The 18,153-nt window shown below is 38.4% G+C and overlaps 1 protein-coding gene across 1 annotated transcript in view; it reads left to right on the top strand.

The window, feature by feature from the left end:
- LOC144653818 (arf-GAP with Rho-GAP domain, ANK repeat and PH domain-containing protein 1-like) overlaps positions 1-13,043 on the top strand; it is a 45,727-nt gene extending 32,684 nt beyond the window's left edge. Inside the window, exons 36-44 of the mRNA XM_078513916.1 lie at positions 157-268; positions 771-877; positions 2,907-3,026; positions 4,643-4,764; positions 8,020-8,067; positions 8,748-8,811; positions 9,297-9,398; positions 9,975-10,016; positions 11,567-13,043. Coding sequence (XP_078370042.1) covers positions 157-268; positions 771-877; positions 2,907-3,026; positions 4,643-4,764; positions 8,020-8,067; positions 8,748-8,811; positions 9,297-9,398; positions 9,975-10,016; positions 11,567-11,671 — 822 coding nt within the window. The 3' untranslated portion in view covers positions 11,672-13,043. The remainder of the gene's footprint in view (positions 1-156; positions 269-770; positions 878-2,906; positions 3,027-4,642; positions 4,765-8,019; positions 8,068-8,747; positions 8,812-9,296; positions 9,399-9,974; positions 10,017-11,566) is intronic.
- The last annotated feature ends 5,110 nt before the right edge of the window (positions 13,044-18,153 follow it).

Genomic DNA, 18,153 nt, shown 5'->3' on the forward strand with positions numbered 1-18,153 from the left:
CAGGGTTCCATTTGACTACCAAATTCTCAAAACTAATATTTAAAGAGTTGTATGACGATATGTAAGGAGAATCGCTCTTTGGAAATAAAATGTACTCAGTACATTTCAGTACGAAATCAGTACATTTCAGTACAAAATCAGTGATTTTCTTGTCAGGTTTCTTCTGAGATGACAGCTGGAAGGCTATGTGCTGATATTGTAGCACAGAAAGGGCTATCACGTGACACGGACTGGGTGCTCTTTGAAGTTATTGAAAACGGCGCCATGGGTGAGTCTAGGATGTCATTTTATTCAGTTGATTTGGGCGAGATGCCCTATTAGAAAAACACGTGCTTGGCATTTACTGTTCACGTGCCCTGGACCAATAAAAACCAACGAAAATGTTAACCGAGCACTCAACATACAGTAGACCATATCGATGACGGTATATCCAGGATTTTATAATTTTGCTACCGTTCCAAAATATGACTATAAAAAAATTTGAATGAAAGGCGTTTTAGGGCTTTTTAATTTTGCATGATTGGCTGGAGAATTTCTTGAATAATTCTCAGTGGCATAAATCGAGCTTCAATTGTATAGCTTCAAAGTTAAGTTGGCAATGCAACGCACCAGGCAAAGTGGATGTCATTGGTCCAAAATCCGTTGAATGTTTTCAGGTTTCTTTAACAAAATTGTGAGGATTTACTTCATGTACTTCATTAGTCAAAGAGAAATGTGTTCGTACTTTGGTCTTAGTTTAAAGATTTTCTTGTCCTTTTTATCTCTAACAGAGCGTGCGTTCCAAGTCAGAGAGAAAGTCATGGCCTCGGCAAACTGGGGGAGTGGAAACTACCTGATAGTCAAAGAGAATTACATCGCAGAACAAATCGCCCCATATGTAAATATTTTACTCTTTGGTTGCAGCCGTAACTGAGATATAAACATATCTATTAAAACTCTAACTGAGAATTCTTTGGTTTAAAATGAAAGATGAAAGCAATAGGCCATTTCCGAGTTACCCTTTGCCTCTGTTTCAAAACGAGTCTACGTGCGAAACCATTCAAATGAAAATAAGTTTGATTTGCATGGAAATGGACCTCTTGGTAAAACTCATTCTCATTTGAATGGCTTCGCACGTAGACTCGTTTTGAAACAGAGGCAAAGCGTAACTCAGCAATGGCCTATTCTCTAAACGAATTTCAATCCTGTAATAAGAGGACTTGCAGAAAAGCGAAGAAATCCGTGCGTAGCTTTAAAACGTGACTCTCCAGTTTTAAGTTTAATACAGTAAAAACCCGCGTTTAAGAACACCTATTTTGGCGGTTCAGGCTGATTTGGTTCTTATATAAAGGGTTATAATCTGCAAAATCAGCCTGTAAGTATTCTTAAGTGTTCTTAAAAAAAGTATCTCAAAATAAGGAACATACTAGGCTACCAATAGATGAAATCAATATATATGCACACAATTGTATTTTAATTTTAATAAAATTGATAAATCAAGTCAATACTGTTCTGTAATTGGGGTGGAACTATTATGTGTGCAATGAAAAGTAGTGTTGATCTTTGATATTTTTCCATATAAGAACAACTTTCATTTTTCAGGCTGAATGTGTTCTTATATAAATGGTACTTTATTTCCTAAAATCTGACCTGGGTGTTCTTAATCCACTTGTTCTCATATCGTAGTCCTATTCCATCCTCACTATCTTTCGTCATTGTTACTTCTCAAACTCATTAATTATTCATCAAGTTGAAACATAGAAAACCATACTCGTGAAGGAGGTTTGGATACCCGGTCTTACCATTAGCATGGTTTTTTATGATTTTATTTCTCCGTTTACTCCGTAGTTTTTGTTTCGATTGAGGAGATATATCAAACACTCGAGACAATGTTTTCTCGGCTATCCAAAAACGTTGAATTTTTCAAAATACCCCTCTGCACGTCGTATTTTCAACTCTCTTCTCGATGTTTGGATATCCTGATGAAGCACATACATACATACATACATACATACATACATACGTACGTACGTACGTACGTACGTACGTACGTACATACGTACGTACGTACGTACATACATACATACATACATACATACATACATACATACATACATACATACATACATACATACATACATACATACATACATACATACATACATACATAAACTTTATTTAAGTGTCATGGTATTTAGCTAAATAGCTAATTGGGGACACTAAAATAAAATATACAAATATAAAATATAAAAATACTAATATTATATAAATAGATATAAAATATAAAATATAAAAACACTAATATTATATAAATAGATAAATAGATATAAAATACAAAAATACTAATATTATAAAAATAGATCTATAGATAGATGGTTAAATGACACAAATATGTTTTAAAATTCTAATAAGTTAAAAATGATTACAAGATAACTAAAATTAGTTACATCATTATGTTGTGCAAGCATAACATCTGCATTGTCCGTCCAACACATCAGTAATGTTACTGTCCCGAACTGCTTTTTTGAATTCAAAAAGGCTTTTTTGTTACGAAGGCCTTTATCCACTTTACCCCACAGATAGGGACCTAAATATCTTATACTATGTTTACCATAATTTACAGTGTTGAACCTAGGTATTGGAAAATCGCTACTACGCAAATCATAATTCTTAGATTGTTTATAAAATATGTCACAAATGTGTTTAGATGCCAGTAAATTTTTAACCTTGTACATTAGCACTGTCTTTCGTGTTTGATATGTTACCAAACGTTCTCCTGACATTTTCTTAACATATTTCTACAAAATGCAACCGTTATTATGGAATTTTCTGTGACCTGAGCATGCTTTTAAGTGTCTGATATTCGTTGACGTCGTTCATAATTCACGGTGTTGAACTTTATGGTTGTTTATTTTTCCTCGTCCCAGGTCGGCTCGATGCTGACAATTGAGGGCACCTTGCACATCCGGGATCCTAAAAGAGGGAGCTGGAAACAGAGTCACGTGTGCTTGAAGAATGGTTACATGTCGGTCAACAAAGAGCGTGGGGTAAAACACTTTTTTATAGTACAGTCGAAGCTCTCGTAAGCGGACACCCTCGGGACGTGAAAAAAAGTGTCCGTAACTGGTGCTGGCCGCTTACGAGAATGGTTCTCGTAAGCGGCCACTAGAAGTGTAGGGGAAAGATGGCCGCTTACGGGAGCTTGCCCAGCTAACAATAACCGGACGGACGTAGATGACGACAAAACAAGCACTAAAATGTGGTCCTGTAATTACTGTAAAATCATTGTCACAAACGGCGATGTGAATTCGATTGATAATAACAAGATACAGAGGTTGTACGGCCGCTTACGGGAGCTTAAAAACAAAGAAAAAGTTTAAGTCGTAATCTCTGAAAGTGTCCGCGGCCGCTTACGGGAATGTCCGCTTACGAGAATGTAAAAATACAGAGTTTGTATGGGAGTTAAAACGGGGTTTCAAACAAGGCGGCCGTAAGTAGAGCTGTCCGCTTACGAGAGTGTCCGTTAAGAGAGCCTCGACTGTAATTACTTTAATGTGAGACTAAAGGAGACGTGGTGGCTAAAGCCTGGTTTTCACTAGCGACGCAAGCACAAACGCAAGCACGCGAACAGGAAACCAAATGACCCTTGTGCTTGTGCTTGGCACAAGTCCAAGCACAAGCATCAAAATTCAATGTGTTTGTGCTTTTGCTTGCATCGAAGCCGTATTCACGGTGAAATAAGAGCGGTTTTGCTTGCGCTTGTGTTTGCGTCGCTAGTGAAAACCAGGCTTTAATGCCCTGGAGGGTCATTGTGGTTTTTTTTTCGAGGGTAAGAATTATCACTCTCACAGTGCCTTTCTCCACCCAACCCAGAGTATAAATGGGTACTTGTAAATTATTACAGAGGTGGCGGGGCGTTTTGAAACGTGGTGGGGTTGAAACTGTCCCAAAAATACTCGACAGTTTTTCATATTTGAGCAACGCCTCTGTATTACGCGGATAAGGCATCATGCTATATACAAAGTGACTCCACATATGTAAAGAGCTTGTAAAACTTAATTATCCGCGGAATTTAAGCTTTTTGTGTGTAATATTCAAGGAGATATAAGCGTTCAAAAACTGCACAATTTCTGCATGGCAAAAGCGCTTATGAGCCCATTCATTCTTTGTAAAATATCAAGTTTTTAAACCTGCGTCATAGAAAAAGTATTTAATACATCGGGCTCAAATTTATAGGGTCTTATAGTAAAAGTTAATCATACCATGTACTTTCAATATTCAGAATTGATATTTTTATAGCTCGATCAGGGCCGGGTTGTTGAAAGCACGATTAAGCTAATCCAGGATTAGCGTGAATTTTTATTTTTAGTTCTAAGGTTTTCAGTGAAGTTTCTGTTTTTATTTTTTCTGTCCTTCAGTTTTGTTGTCGACTTATCTCAAACTTCACAAAACATAAACAATAAAAACACTTTGACACAAGAGAAATTAAACCCTCAATCAACTTTTAATCCTTAGTTAGTGCTAATCGGTTTTCGAACAATCCGTCCCAGAAAGTGAAGCGCTTATGTTAATGAGGCAAATATTGTAAACAAAGATTTCCCTATTTACCATGGCACACCCTACAAACATTTTCTCATGTTAACCAATGTTATCTTTTTTCCAGTCGATTTTAAAAGTCATCAAGTCGGACAAATCCGATTCTGAACAGTGGCCGCTTCATAAACTGACTCTGTATGTGGGCGTACCAAAGGAGTACGAGAAAGCTACCAAAGGAGTAAACACTAGGTAAGCTCATCTATGGTGTAAATCTCCTTACTAGCTGTCATACATCTCTTTTAAGGGCGTTTTTTTGAAATATTTACTGCAGTCAGATAATGAGTTATTTGTGTCAGAAATGCAAAAAATGGGGGGGTCACCGACTTCAGAGATAAAGCGTGTGGAAAACTACCCTGATTTTGAAAAAATTAGCGCACGTAATTCAGCATGGTTTACAGGGTTTATGACTATAAATATCGAAGATGAGTAAAGAGAGGCAAATGATCTCAGTCATACTTTGTAGAAGTGCCTCTGTTGCGTAAATAATTCCTAGTGTTGCCAACCTTTTTGTGTTAGACTTTAACTCTGTAAGCGGTATTTCAAACTGTCGTACAGCAAAACCAAAAGCTCAAAAAGCGGAATTTTCATTTTTTTTTCTCAAAACGTAGATAATCGTTAACAAGAGTGAACGGTTAAAAAACGATGTAGGGGTCACCGAGCATATAAGAGAGCTATTTGCAAACAAAGTTAGCACAACGGCTTCCAGCCCTATATGTGTTTACATTGTTTCCTCGGCGCGCGCGCTCGGTGCATGGCGTGGCGTGACGTCGCGACATGAATTACGTGCGCAGAAAGTGAGGATGCACAAACATGTTAGCGCGAACGTCCTTAAAGAAGTAGTTCACTCCAGAATGGCCATTTATTTTCTTTATGCCAATAAAAAAGTTTACACAAAGATATGTTATTCACCAAAATTTCAGCCTCCAACGGTCGCTATAACCCTACGAAATCTTTCCCAAAATTCGACAACTGAACGCCGCCATCTTGGAGCTGGTAATGTATGCGTGACGTGAAAGAGCTCAGCCTGAAGTTTGGCGGGAAAATTTTTATTGTCAAAACTCCTTGTTTTGAGTATTTTTTGGAGCTCTGTTTAAGCAAAATGGAGCTGCACAAACAGGCATTTTGACAAACAAAAGCCACTACGAAGAAACAAGGAGTTTCGAGTATTTTAATTTTCCCGCCAAACTTCAGGCTGAGCTCTTTGACGTCACGCACACATTACCAGCTCCAAGATGGCGGCGTTTAGACTTTCAATAAAGTCCTTCGTCTTGTTTATTATGGCGCGCCGGGACGAAGGACTTTTCATACTTGATTCGCGCCACTTTTAGCGACCCAAAAACGGGTCGCTGAGCGTAGACCAATCAGAGCAGCCTTTAGGACAGAAGTGTCAATCACAAGGGATCAAGCGGAGTGAAACGTGACTTGCGGTCAAACATTCAACATGGGGTCAATTTCGAAAGCGATAGATGATGCTGTCAAGGTCACCAGTTATTCATGTTTGTGTGACTACTGGCGGAAAACAATAGAATTTTATCTTTCCGGGAGAGATGTTGTGTCTGCTCCAACCGGAGCGGAGCTGGAAAAAGCCTCACCTTTGAGCTCGCTCCGTACGCATTCGACTCCTTTCTTGGTGAGGATAGCAACGCCATTGTTTTATTTAGATGTCGTTCCACTGATTTCTTTAATGAAAGATCAAGTCTCGAAACTTATTGCCTCTGGAATTCCAGCTTTGTATGTTGGTGACGACTGCTCTGAACAGCAACTGGCGGATAATTTAGATTTTAAATCTAAACTGGTGTTTGGAAGTCCGGAGACGATTAACTATCGACACATTTTTCGTCGGTTGGAAAACAATTTCAAATGTGTATTCATCGATGAGAGACATGGCATTGCCAAATGTTAAGAGTGTTTGTCGTTCTTTTTTAAGCGATGGCGTGACATCGCTTTTATGCCATCGCACGATCGGTTCGTTTTGTCTGTTTGGCCCGATCGAACAGAAATCAAGTTTAACTTAACAAGAAATCGCCGCGTAAAACACAAAAGCAAAATACTTCTGTGCAGTTAGAATGGAAAACTACAATGTATGAACGAAAGAGACTTATTATATATGATGGAATCTATTAGATTGAGTTGGCAGAAATTTCTAATTCTTAAAATACAAAGGGCCGCTGTGAGCAAGAGACCGTTTGACCTTAAAAGCTTGCCCGCGCGTATCGTATGTCGTTTATCCGTGATATCACACTGCAGTATAACGCAATCTTTGTTGAGACAACATAGGGAAATCTAAATAAATAATAAAAATATAAAATAAAGTATTACTGTTGTTCAATTGAGCAAATCTACGAAGAAAATGTGTCAAATGTATTATTTGCATCCTTGGTCTGTGAATTCATATGAAACAACTTCATTTATTTAAATTCCATCAGATCCTCGGACTATACTATTTATACAATCACTAACATTGCTTCTTATGTTAAAAAAATGTAAGATGCAGTTGGATAACAGTCATTTCGACACACAAGGTGTCAGCTACTATTATTTACTTTAAGTTTTCCTCAAAATTATGTAAGACCCCTCGTAACGCCATCGCTTCTGCATGCATCGCGTGCCAGTTATTATTTTTACTTAGAAGCCCGGTCTATTCACTGTCTATTTTAATGTTTAAGTTCAACTGCGGAACAGCAAGCGGCAGCAAGCGTTACTAGCTTTTACAATTCAACCAAGTGTGCGACTTTAAAGTGTCATAGAAATGTTAACATTGCTTAATCCACAACTTTAAATTTCTTTTGTCCTGATGTAAACGGTGACTTCCATTTGTTCTGAAGTTCGAGAAACGCACACACGCTCCATTGTTTTCGTCGGAGTTGAGTCGTTAGTATAAAGTTGAGTCGGAGTATTAAAGTCACGCAACAACTAAACTCCATCCCTTGAAAATTGATACTCCCCATTTTTGGCGCGAAACGCAAACGAAAACCCATCAAGCGAGACAAGTCGACCTCTCGCGACTTCGTCACGCGATCTCGCGACTTCGTCGCTCGCACGGCCGCTTCGCGACCTAAAAGGCTCGCTTCGCTCGCTTATTCACTGTGAAAACTCGTGAGGTCGACTTGTGGCAAGTCTAGGCGGCGTTCAGTTGTCGAGTTTTGGGAAATATTTTGTATGGTTAAAGCGCACGTTGGAGGCTGAAATTTTGGTGAATAAAATATCTGTGTAAACTTTTTATTGGCGTAACGAAAATAAATGGCCATTCTGGAGTGAACTTCTCCTTTAATATGAGTTGGGTGGTGCGGCAAGACAATATCCTCTAGTTGATGAATTACTTAATTCTCGTCACCATTCCACTTGACAATGTATTGATGTTATGAGGAGAATTTAGATTTTAAATCAGTCTCGGAAATGAAAGGTTTACAATTTAGTAACTTGTAGTAATGTTGCTCTCGGCAGTTGCGGATTTACCGTAGTCGTGAAAACAGGCCAAGAGGATATCATCAGGTTAGTGGCAAACGATTGTGAACAATTCTTAGCGACGTTGCAACAACAAAATTAATGTACTCTTGCGCTACAAGAATATTAATACAGAGAGGAAAATTAAATTAAGTAATAGTACTGGCTGGATGGAATAACCATAGGGGCTAGATATAGAATATGTATACTCTTTTTGGGAAAGGAGGGCAATATAATGACCGACCTCAGGACTGCCAGAGAAATCAGGTTAATTGGCAAAAAAGGTGGGAAATGTAATTATAAATTCTGTACTGCCCTTTTGTCAATTTATTTTAGTTTTGATTGCAATAAATCTAAAGATTTTTATCTACTTACGAATCCGGGACCCGTTTCTCGGAAGCGCCGGAAACTTTTCGGGCCCGTAAAGCGATTTTTAGTTACATGTATCTAAAAACAGAGAAGTGTATAAGCCTGAAACTTTGTATAAAGGAAACTTGTGTTGATATTAGAAATATGTGGATAAAAGTTAGCTCTGTGATATTAAGGTTTGAGATTTTGCTATGGCGTTCTGGGTGCGAAAAGTTTTCGGGACCTTCGAGAAAAGGACCCTTGGACTGTAGACTTTGTTCACCACCCACCAGTTTTGGTATTGCAGCTTCTTAATTTGTTATTTTATATTAAGTAGTTTGATTTCTCTCAAGTTCAAACTTTTTTGCTTGTCAAAATAGGTATATGTGTGTAAAGGACAAGGCTGATATGAATCGTTGGTTGGCATCAATACTTAATATGAAGGTATACAACGTGGTTTTTATATGGTAGCCTAAAATTGTTCCTAGTTTTTTTTTCTTGAACTATTGAGCGTGAAACAAAAAACCTTGTAAGAATAAAATGAAGCCTTGCATCCCTTTCTGTTTTGTTTTGTCTAGTCTTAGAGAAAATAAAGAAAAAATTAAACAAAAAAAAAACAAAACAAAACAAAACACAACAAAAGAGGCTGAATAAAAGAACTAGGAAATCATTTACTGTTGTCGGCGGTTTGCATCGTTTCCTAGGAAACTGTCATTTTGTGCTCTGAAAGTGATTGGTGATTGGTTTGTTTCGACAGCTCAGTCGTAGCGTGATGCTTACCGCTTTTTGATTGGTTAATGGTAAGAACCGGGGCTTGATTGTGATTGGTTCAGCAATGTACCCGACGTAACGCAAAACCTTAACACTTTATGTTGCTTCTTCAAAAGACGTGAAATAAATCTCGCTAACTGGAACCCTTTCTCTTGTAGCATCCTGAAGGCATCTGGTCTGATCCTTCTCAGAGAGAAGGCATCTGGTCTGATCCTTCTCAGAGAGAAGCGATGGCGAGATACTCCGTTGTTGGTCCAAGGGTGATTATTACTTTTTATTCGTTGCAATCTACTTTCTTAATTCATATGCCTTGGAGAATCTCTGCATATCATTCCACTATTATATATGGATTAGAAACTTACTTCGTGGATTTCATGTCCTTCAGTTTTTGGCTGAAACAGTTACCCCCTTTCCAAGTTACTTAAACGATTCTGTTTTGTATTAAGTACAGAAAAGTCTAGGCTTAATGAATTTTATGCTGTTCCTCAGTTTGGTTAAGTTAGCTTGAGGATGCGCTCCTTTCTGGAATTGAAAAGAATAAATCTCCTGGAAAAAAGACGCCTAACCCTTTAAGTTAAGACCATTCTAGTCGCCATGGCGACTTAAAGTTTGGGGCTGGCGACTAAATTGGAACCGAAGTCGCCAGCCTAGCAACTAAAATTGAGGGGCAAACTTGAGCAGTCGGTGGCCAAACGGCCACTAGGGAAAAAAATAAACTTGGCCGGCCGCCCCTTCAAAAATCGGCTTAATTTGTTTTAGGCTACACGGAATATTTATGAACCGTGAATTATCTGTCAACGGAAGTATACTAATAGGCTTGTTTGGTCATTCAACAGGACACACATGAAGAAGATTCACCTTTACACCTCGGAAGACAGGTCTGTAGTATAATCCTATTATAACATACATGCTAAAAGCCAAAATCGTTTATACGTCACGTGCAATGTTCGTTATTAAACGTAACTCGGATAGAGTGCTTGTTCTGTTTCAAGCTAAAAATATACCACGGTGATTTTTTTTAAGTAGTTTGGCTAGATACGTGAGTTTTTGCCAGTTGTTGGTCTTTAAGGTGCTAGCAAACAAGGACACATAACATTGTTGCGGATACAATCTTTGCTCATGATGTTTCTTGGGTGGGAAAACGAGCAGAAAACAAATGTTTTGTGTCCATGCCGTACAAACCGGAAAACATTTGTTGCGGATACAAAATGTTTCTGACAAAAATCAGAAACATTTTTTTGTGTATCGCATACAAATTCCATGTAAAATACTTTGTGTTATCGTCAAACTGTTTTACTGTTTTTTTTTTTTACTGTTTTATTGCCAAACTGTTCCCCTCGAGAATTTCATAAAAACACAAAACCAAGTTGAATGTAGCCTGAATTTCAGACATTCCTCTGTGCTCGCCTGCTTGCCAGAAGGGACGTCTGAACACATTTGGGCCTAATGCCGTCCGGTGACGTCACTACACTTTGGTTTTAATTCATGCGGAAAAGTTTCTGTCGAGGCCATGAAATTGTGAAAGAAAAATCGCTTCAATAAAGGATTACAGGGTATAAAATTGTTTTAATAGTAAACTATTGAAAACGTGAGACAAATGAATGAGATTTTAATTGACTGCAGGCCATTTTTTTTTTTTACGGAACCGATTTAATCTGAACTGATTTGCTTTATCTAGCGATCAAAATATAATATATGTTACGCAACGGACAAATACAACACACTCGTGAGTACTTAAATGAATCAATTTAGACGGTTACAGAGGCATCAAGAAACGACATTCAATACAAAAATATCCTACTTGACCGTTGGCACTGAATTCAGAAATCACTGGCTCATCGAGGCTGCAGGACGTCGGGCGGCTTTGTTGACAAAACAAGATTACATATAAATTTGGCAAAACACTGCATATCGAAGCGACGAATGCCGCCAACTTAAAACCTACCGATTTCCATTGCTATTCTTCGTCCGTAGGTAAACTAATAAAGTAATAAACTCAAGGTAAATGACTAATAAATTCATTTCGGGAAGGTGAACTCTATCGAACTCCAAACGTTTTCAAATTACAATCCTCGCGCGGTAAAATTCAGTCATAATTTCACATAATTATGCAAATAATTTTTAAATCAACCAATCAAAACCACTACCCGGTTTTCGGGTAGTGACGTCACCGGACGGCATTAGGCCCAAATGTGTTCAGACGTCCCTTCTGGCAAGCAGGCGAGCACAGAGGGATGTCTGAAATTCAGGCTAAGTTGAATGTGGATGTTCATTTAACACTGATGATGACCTTCGAGTCGACAACGTTTTATTTTTTAAGAACTTTAATGATTTTTATCCCTTTTTAGCCTTTTTAAGATTATTTTATGAGCAACATTAAGACAACACTCTGTGTATGGTTCACTGATGTGTCACTCTATATCAACAGTCGGTTCACCTTCGACGAAAAGGCTCCTCAAAGCACATCGTAGAAGAACTCAAATTTAAACAGAGGTCCTTAAAACGCCCTGTGGACAGAGGCCCTCCAACGTGAAGCCCAAGAATACATTAAACGTTTTTATGTGTGTGTTGCTTAGTAAACAAGAAAGAAAAATTTGCAAAAAAGATAATTAGAATTTATGTATAAAAAAAACTAGTTAAAAGATTACAGTGCAAAGAATTTTGCAAAGAATAGAAAGAACGTGCAGTTAAGAATTTTGTAATGTCACGGCAATGTGTAATGTTGAAACATTGCTGTTTTTATCACACAATAATTAATTATGACAACAAAATAAAACAGATCGGTGAAGATATAAAATGAAAAGAGAATAAATAGTTTCTCATTGTTTTCGTAAGAATAATGCATCAAAAGGTGAGAAGAATCACAAGTTGAGATAATTACTTGATATGGACTGTGCACTGTGCACGCGTTGCGGATCTATGTTGTTTAGACAACAGGTTACACTCGAATATTTCGCCTGGAATGTAGTTTCTTTCGCCCTTCTCTTCGTGTGAACGAAGAGGACAAAACATAGATAACATCGCTTTAGCATACCGACCATCAGATCACATCTTACCGTTATTGTCACGTCCATGAGAATTGCATTTAAAACTACACTTTTGGCCTGTAGCTAGAAAACCTAATTAAAATGTTTACAGTAATAATCTAATAGAGTAGGATATGGTTTTAAAAAAAATGTTTTGGATAAAAAGTGGCCTCGTGATGATTTGAAGCCATTTTACGACACTAGAATTTCAAACCAAGTAACGCTTTCTAAAAAACAAAAACATTACAATTTGGCTTCATAACAAACACGCAAAAAAGGTTTTCAAGCGTGAAATCAAGATTTTGTGTTTGCAAAATACTTTAAAGTTGACTCCTGTCTACTAGAACAAAAGTCAAATTGTGAGTTCGTAAACTAACTCTAAAACTAAAGCCCGTTCTCCTTTACGACAAAATGCTATTTTCCTTGGCATTACCTTGCCTTGCTTAGATGTTGGTTTGAGATGTTACGTTGACTCTGTTGGAAGATAATTTTGCGTGTTGTAAAATGACTTGAAATCATAAATGTTTTGTATAATTCAAAGGAGTAGAATAAACCAGGAAACATGCTATGATAAATGACCGTTACAGTAGTAAGACAGTAAAGCAGTATTTGATGTGCTTTTATTGGCTAACATAGTTTAGTCTTGGAATACATTTTATTTTACGTATTTGCCAAACTTTATTTTGGTGATTTGCTTAAAATAGTGAAATGTTATTTTGGTTAATACCTAACTAGAGATTGTTTGGCTATATTTTTTGGTTATTTTTGTACAAAACCTACAATAAGTAAAAAGCTTAATGGAGTAAGGATTTTGATCCTCGCAATGACTTACTTTTAGTGTATATTCTTTGAATTTTAATAAAATAAAATTCCAGATGACTGAAGGCAAACTCTCTCCACCAACCTTGATGTGTGTAAAAGCAAGTGCAATAAATGGTGGCATAGTACAAAATCCACAAATCTGGCTGACAAGCTAAACACAGTCACTGGTTCATCCAAAACAAAGAAAAGTCAAGCTTGACTGGTTGAAATCGCTTTGTTCTTGAGGATGTCGCCTTTTTTTCCCATCCAGCGTGGTGGATTTTGTACCATCTGAGCGTTTCTTGCAAAGCGCCCACCCATTACAAGCAATTTTCAAAGACAGTTTTCCCCAGACGCCGTGGCATTTCGTCGGCATAGAGAAAATAATTGAGCTGCTTAGTAACAAATCAAAGCAACAAGGAACGTCGTACTTCTAGATTATGAGCAGTCCCTCTTTTAGTCTGTCGAGCATGATGCGAAAAAAGCGCGGGTGGAAAAATGGTCGCGCGAAATCAGGGGCATAGACGCGCGAGAAAACAGCGTCTGAACCTCAGATTTCTAGCGGCCATTTTTCTACAAGAAATTTATTTTGATTATATTTCACAGACTCCGTTCGAAATATATGAGAAAACAAATGGTAGGAATTTCCCAGTTAGTGCTTCAAACCACTTTTTAACGCTAAAAATATAAGGGGTACCCCCTTAAAAGCAAAACAAGGGCCTGGGTCTACCTATAAGGCCCTGGTGCCTAGGTCCCGCGGACCCATGATCCTTCACTGGCTTTTTTTCCTTGTGCTTCAAACCCTACGGTAAGTATTTGCCCTTTATCTTGTATTTTTGCTAATTTTTTACCTTTTCAGGCTATTCCTCTGTGTTTTTGGCACAGTAGGTTTCTTTTTAGCGATATTTTGTCGCTCTTCAGATATATTGCATCACTGAAGATATCCATTTGGCAACACAAAGTCGCGTAGAAGGACTCGTTGCTGGTCGCCATCTTCCCGCCGAAACTGTTTCGGCGTCTGCCTGAAATACGTGATGAATGGTCCTGCCAAACGACGCAAAGACCTTTCACGTAGAAGACGATGATACTCTTTAGGAGATTCTTCTCTCGCCCGAGAGTCTTTACGAGCGAATAGACTCGCTGCGAACAAGTTCAGTCTGATGATATGTCGATTTATATGGCTAATGACTCGTCAGGATAGAAATTCAGCGAACCTTTGGCGACCGATAAGTCATTTGGACTTCTGCTGCGCCCGTTCGGGCACCTGTGGAGCCTATTTAGGCACCCATAGAGCCTATTCAGGCACCAACATTGCCTATTCAGGCACCAATATTGCCTATTCAGGCACCAATATTGCCCATTGAGGCACCAATAGAGCCCATTGAGGCACCAATATTGCCTATTCAGGCACCAATAGAGCCCATTGAGGCACCAATAGAGCCTATTCAGGCATCTGTAAAGCCTATTTTAGGCACCCGTCGAGCTTATTAAGGAACAAACCGAGTCTGATAGACATCTAAAGAAGCTGGGAACTTAATGCAGTCTTATAGTGATGGCACTCTCGTAGAGACCATTTAGAAACAAACAGAGTCTGATAAGACATAACTGACGAAGCTGCAAACTTTGAGTAGTATTACAGTGATGATAATGGCCTGTTCGACTCACTTCCAATTCAACCTCCTGGAAACCATTATCCTCTTTACCCAAATTTGTGGATACTAACTTTTGGAAATATATATATATATAAGCTATATCTTCTTATTATGGAAGATTGGGAACTCCTGAAGTGGATGCACTATCTGCTCCCAAAACTTGATCAGCAATTGTCAAATCAAGTTCCCCTTTGAATGAGATATCCTGTCCAAGAAAGGGACAAGGTTCAATGTTCATTGTTTGCCTTGACTTCTAGAATGCCACTGGCCCCATGTATGGCCTTCACGATTGTATCGAAAATGATTGAGCTCCAACTTATGTGATAATAAAAGTAACCATGCTGCAAGCTTTACCTGCTGGCAGAGCAAATGCTTTTCTGTCTATTTTGAGACATCAGACAGATAAAAGAAACTTAATTTTACCACAGTAAATTTGTTCAAAATTACAACTATAGCTCTTTTTGTGTTCTTTTCACAAAAGCTGCAAAGCTACCCTCAAGCTGTCACCAAAAAAGGGAGATGAAAAGATATGGCGCATTATACAGTCAATACTTTATTAAACAAAGTTATATAGTTCCTTTTGTTTTGTAACAAACATCAAGGAGACAGCTTGACTTATTATCAATCCACTTGATATGTGTATTTGCACCGTTCCAAACTTAGTTGCCAGAATTAGCGTTGACGACGATCAAAAGGTGAAGTCAATTAGACTCGCACAGTACAATTACTCCTAGCGCCTTGTGACTTAAAAATCGCCCCAAAATCGTACCGTGTATTCTCCACATCATTACGGGTTCTCAGAAATGAGCCTGCGGTTTTTAATATACCATCCCTATACGTCTCCACCTTTACCCACATATCAGGTCAGGAGGCTCTTTTATTATTCCAGCACTTCATAGGTTACCACGAAAAGGATCTTTATGAAAGATTTCCCTTTTCACGACACGATTTTTTTCACGAAAGCTCGTTTTTCCTGGTACCAAAAACCTAGGACCCATGTGTCTAGTGATAGACCCGATCAAATGAAGTTCAATATTGTACCGAACCTTTCCAGACGGAAAACATCAGTTGCTTTAAAGCGTCGCTTTTACCAGGAGTTTTTATGTCAAGTACATTTTTTAAGGACTCGTTCATTTCAGTTCTCGTTACGAGTTTTTCAAAATTTGATATGTTCGGGTTCAAGACCCGCCCATTCGGCCTGTGTTTGGCCCTACAGAATTGATTAAGCCTCTTTCAACTTTCTTCAAGGGAAAGTCTATTCAAGTCCTTATAAACCTGGACGATATTCTTCCTTTGACTTCGACAACTAAAGGAAGTCGTCAAAACACTCTGAAGTGGTTCTCCACCAGTCCTTAAGGTTCAGATTCAGACAAACCTACTGAAGCATGTTTTGCCCGTCTTTGACCAAGGCAAAAAGCTTTCTCACAAATAATGTCTTGAACGATATTTAGTTATTTTATCTTTTTAGGAACATACATTCTGTCAACAGTTTAGTTGTTAATTTCAATTAGACTGCCCCACAAACCGTTATAACGCATTGTGGGCTGGCTAGAAAATTTTTATGTGGGCAGCGGGAATGGACAGTCATATTTTAAAGCTATGCTAGTGTGTGTTGCTTCTACAATAGCAGCCGCCAGTATATTTCTCACACTTACTTTTTGCATTAGATGACCTATTGGTCTTGTGCTTAAACTGCATTCAGCACATTTTACTGTTATCCCATGTTTAATTTAAACCTTGCTATGGAGGTTTTTTTCCTCAAGGTAGATGTAACAGCCGTTCTACACTGACATCGAGGTTTTTCCTCTCATTTAAGTTTACATGAAAACTGGCTGTGTTATGATTTTTTAATTGCTCATACAAGTGGCGTTAAAAACTACCATTTGTTTTCTCATATATTTCGAACGGAGTCTGTGAAATATAATGAGAATTATACTAGGGCCGCCAAGCGGCCTGAAGTAATAATTCGGATTATATAAACAGACGAAGTGAGAAATATATGAGGTTCCCACCCTTCACCCTTCCCTGGTGTATTTATAGGGTGTTGCTTTGCCTGTCTATTCCATGGCGTCAAAAAGCCAGTGAAGGATCATGGGTCCGCGGGACCTAGGCACCAGGGCCTTATAGGTAGACCCAGGCCCTTGTTTTGCTTTTAAGGGGGTACCCCTTATATTTTTAGCGTTAAAAAGTGGTTTGAAGCACTAACTGGGAAATTCCTACCATTTGTTTTCTCATATATTTCTCACTTCGTCTGTTTATATAATCCGAATTATTACTTCAGGCCGCTTGGCGGCCCTAGTATAATTCTCATTCACCCGTAGTCTACCATACAGTCAGCTTCTAGAACCGGAAAAAAATACGGAAAACGGTACCGACGAACCCGCTCACATGCCCAGTTCATTTCTGTTATACTGTTTGGCTCACAGTCACTTGGATACATATTTTCTCTTTGTGTCACACACGTCCATCTTCTCTTCTTCTTGACCTTCTTGTGCCTACACATATACCCAACCAAGTATCACTTTTCTGTTCACGCTCCCGGGGGTGCTGATTTGTTTTCTCTGGACTCATATAAAACTCGCAATGACGGTACTGCCGGCGTGTCTTAAAAAACGTGATCTTACAACCCGGTACTGTTAAGCTTGTTCATAGCATTACAGTAGCCAAAATGCGACTGAATACTAGGGCAACTTCCCGGTTGAAAGCGCGGGTGGAAAAATGGTTTAATGGTTTTTCCCGGTTTAGGGTTACATCCCAACAAATAAACAGTGATAATCAAAAACCTAAATGACAGATTTCTATACCCTTTCGTATACCTAAACTTGTGAGCTACTAGTCGGATTTGTTTCTCGGTTGTCCCGAGTTCAAATCCTCGACCACGCTTTGTATATAGCCAACTGGTCTGCCTCCTGCCAGTTGGGATTTTTAACCTTGTTATGTTCATTTAAAAATATTCGTTTCCTCTGTTTCAATGGCATGCCTGTAAACTAGATTTTTAACCTTGTTATGTTCATTTAAAAATATTCGTTTCCTCTGCTTCAATGGCATGCCTGTAAACTAGCTATCTCGTAGAGATATGAAGCTAAGTGCATGACCACTATAAACACATTTATATTTATATTATTATATTTTATAACAACGGTCTGAAAAGCTGTTACAAACCTCCAAAGCTGCTTTCTTTTGGCCAGTGGTGTTTCGTTTGGCTCTTGAACTCTCAATTGACAAACTCGCTAATTCACTCTCACTCTCACTGATAACTCACGTTTACCCAACGTTTCTCACTCTTTGGGAGAGTTAAATGTTTGCAACCAAAGTGTGAAAAGATTTGGGTATGAGATTAGCTGTCTTTTAATCCTAAGGAGGCTCAAGAAGCAGTGTGGCCTGCTGAAAACGGCCAGAAGGAAAATTGGAGGATGCTGTGCTGTCTCTACCAGGGACGACGGAAAAAAAAATTCATCTTCTTCCAACACAAAATATTTTGAGGTGTCATTTTGACATAATGATCACCACCCATACACAATAAAGATTCATAGAAG

Source organism: Oculina patagonica, chromosome 5 (genome assembly GCF_052425735.1).
Source record: "Oculina patagonica isolate OP01 chromosome 5, crgOcupat, whole genome shotgun sequence".
Classification (NCBI taxonomy): domain Eukaryota; kingdom Metazoa; phylum Cnidaria; class Anthozoa; order Scleractinia; family Oculinidae; genus Oculina; species Oculina patagonica.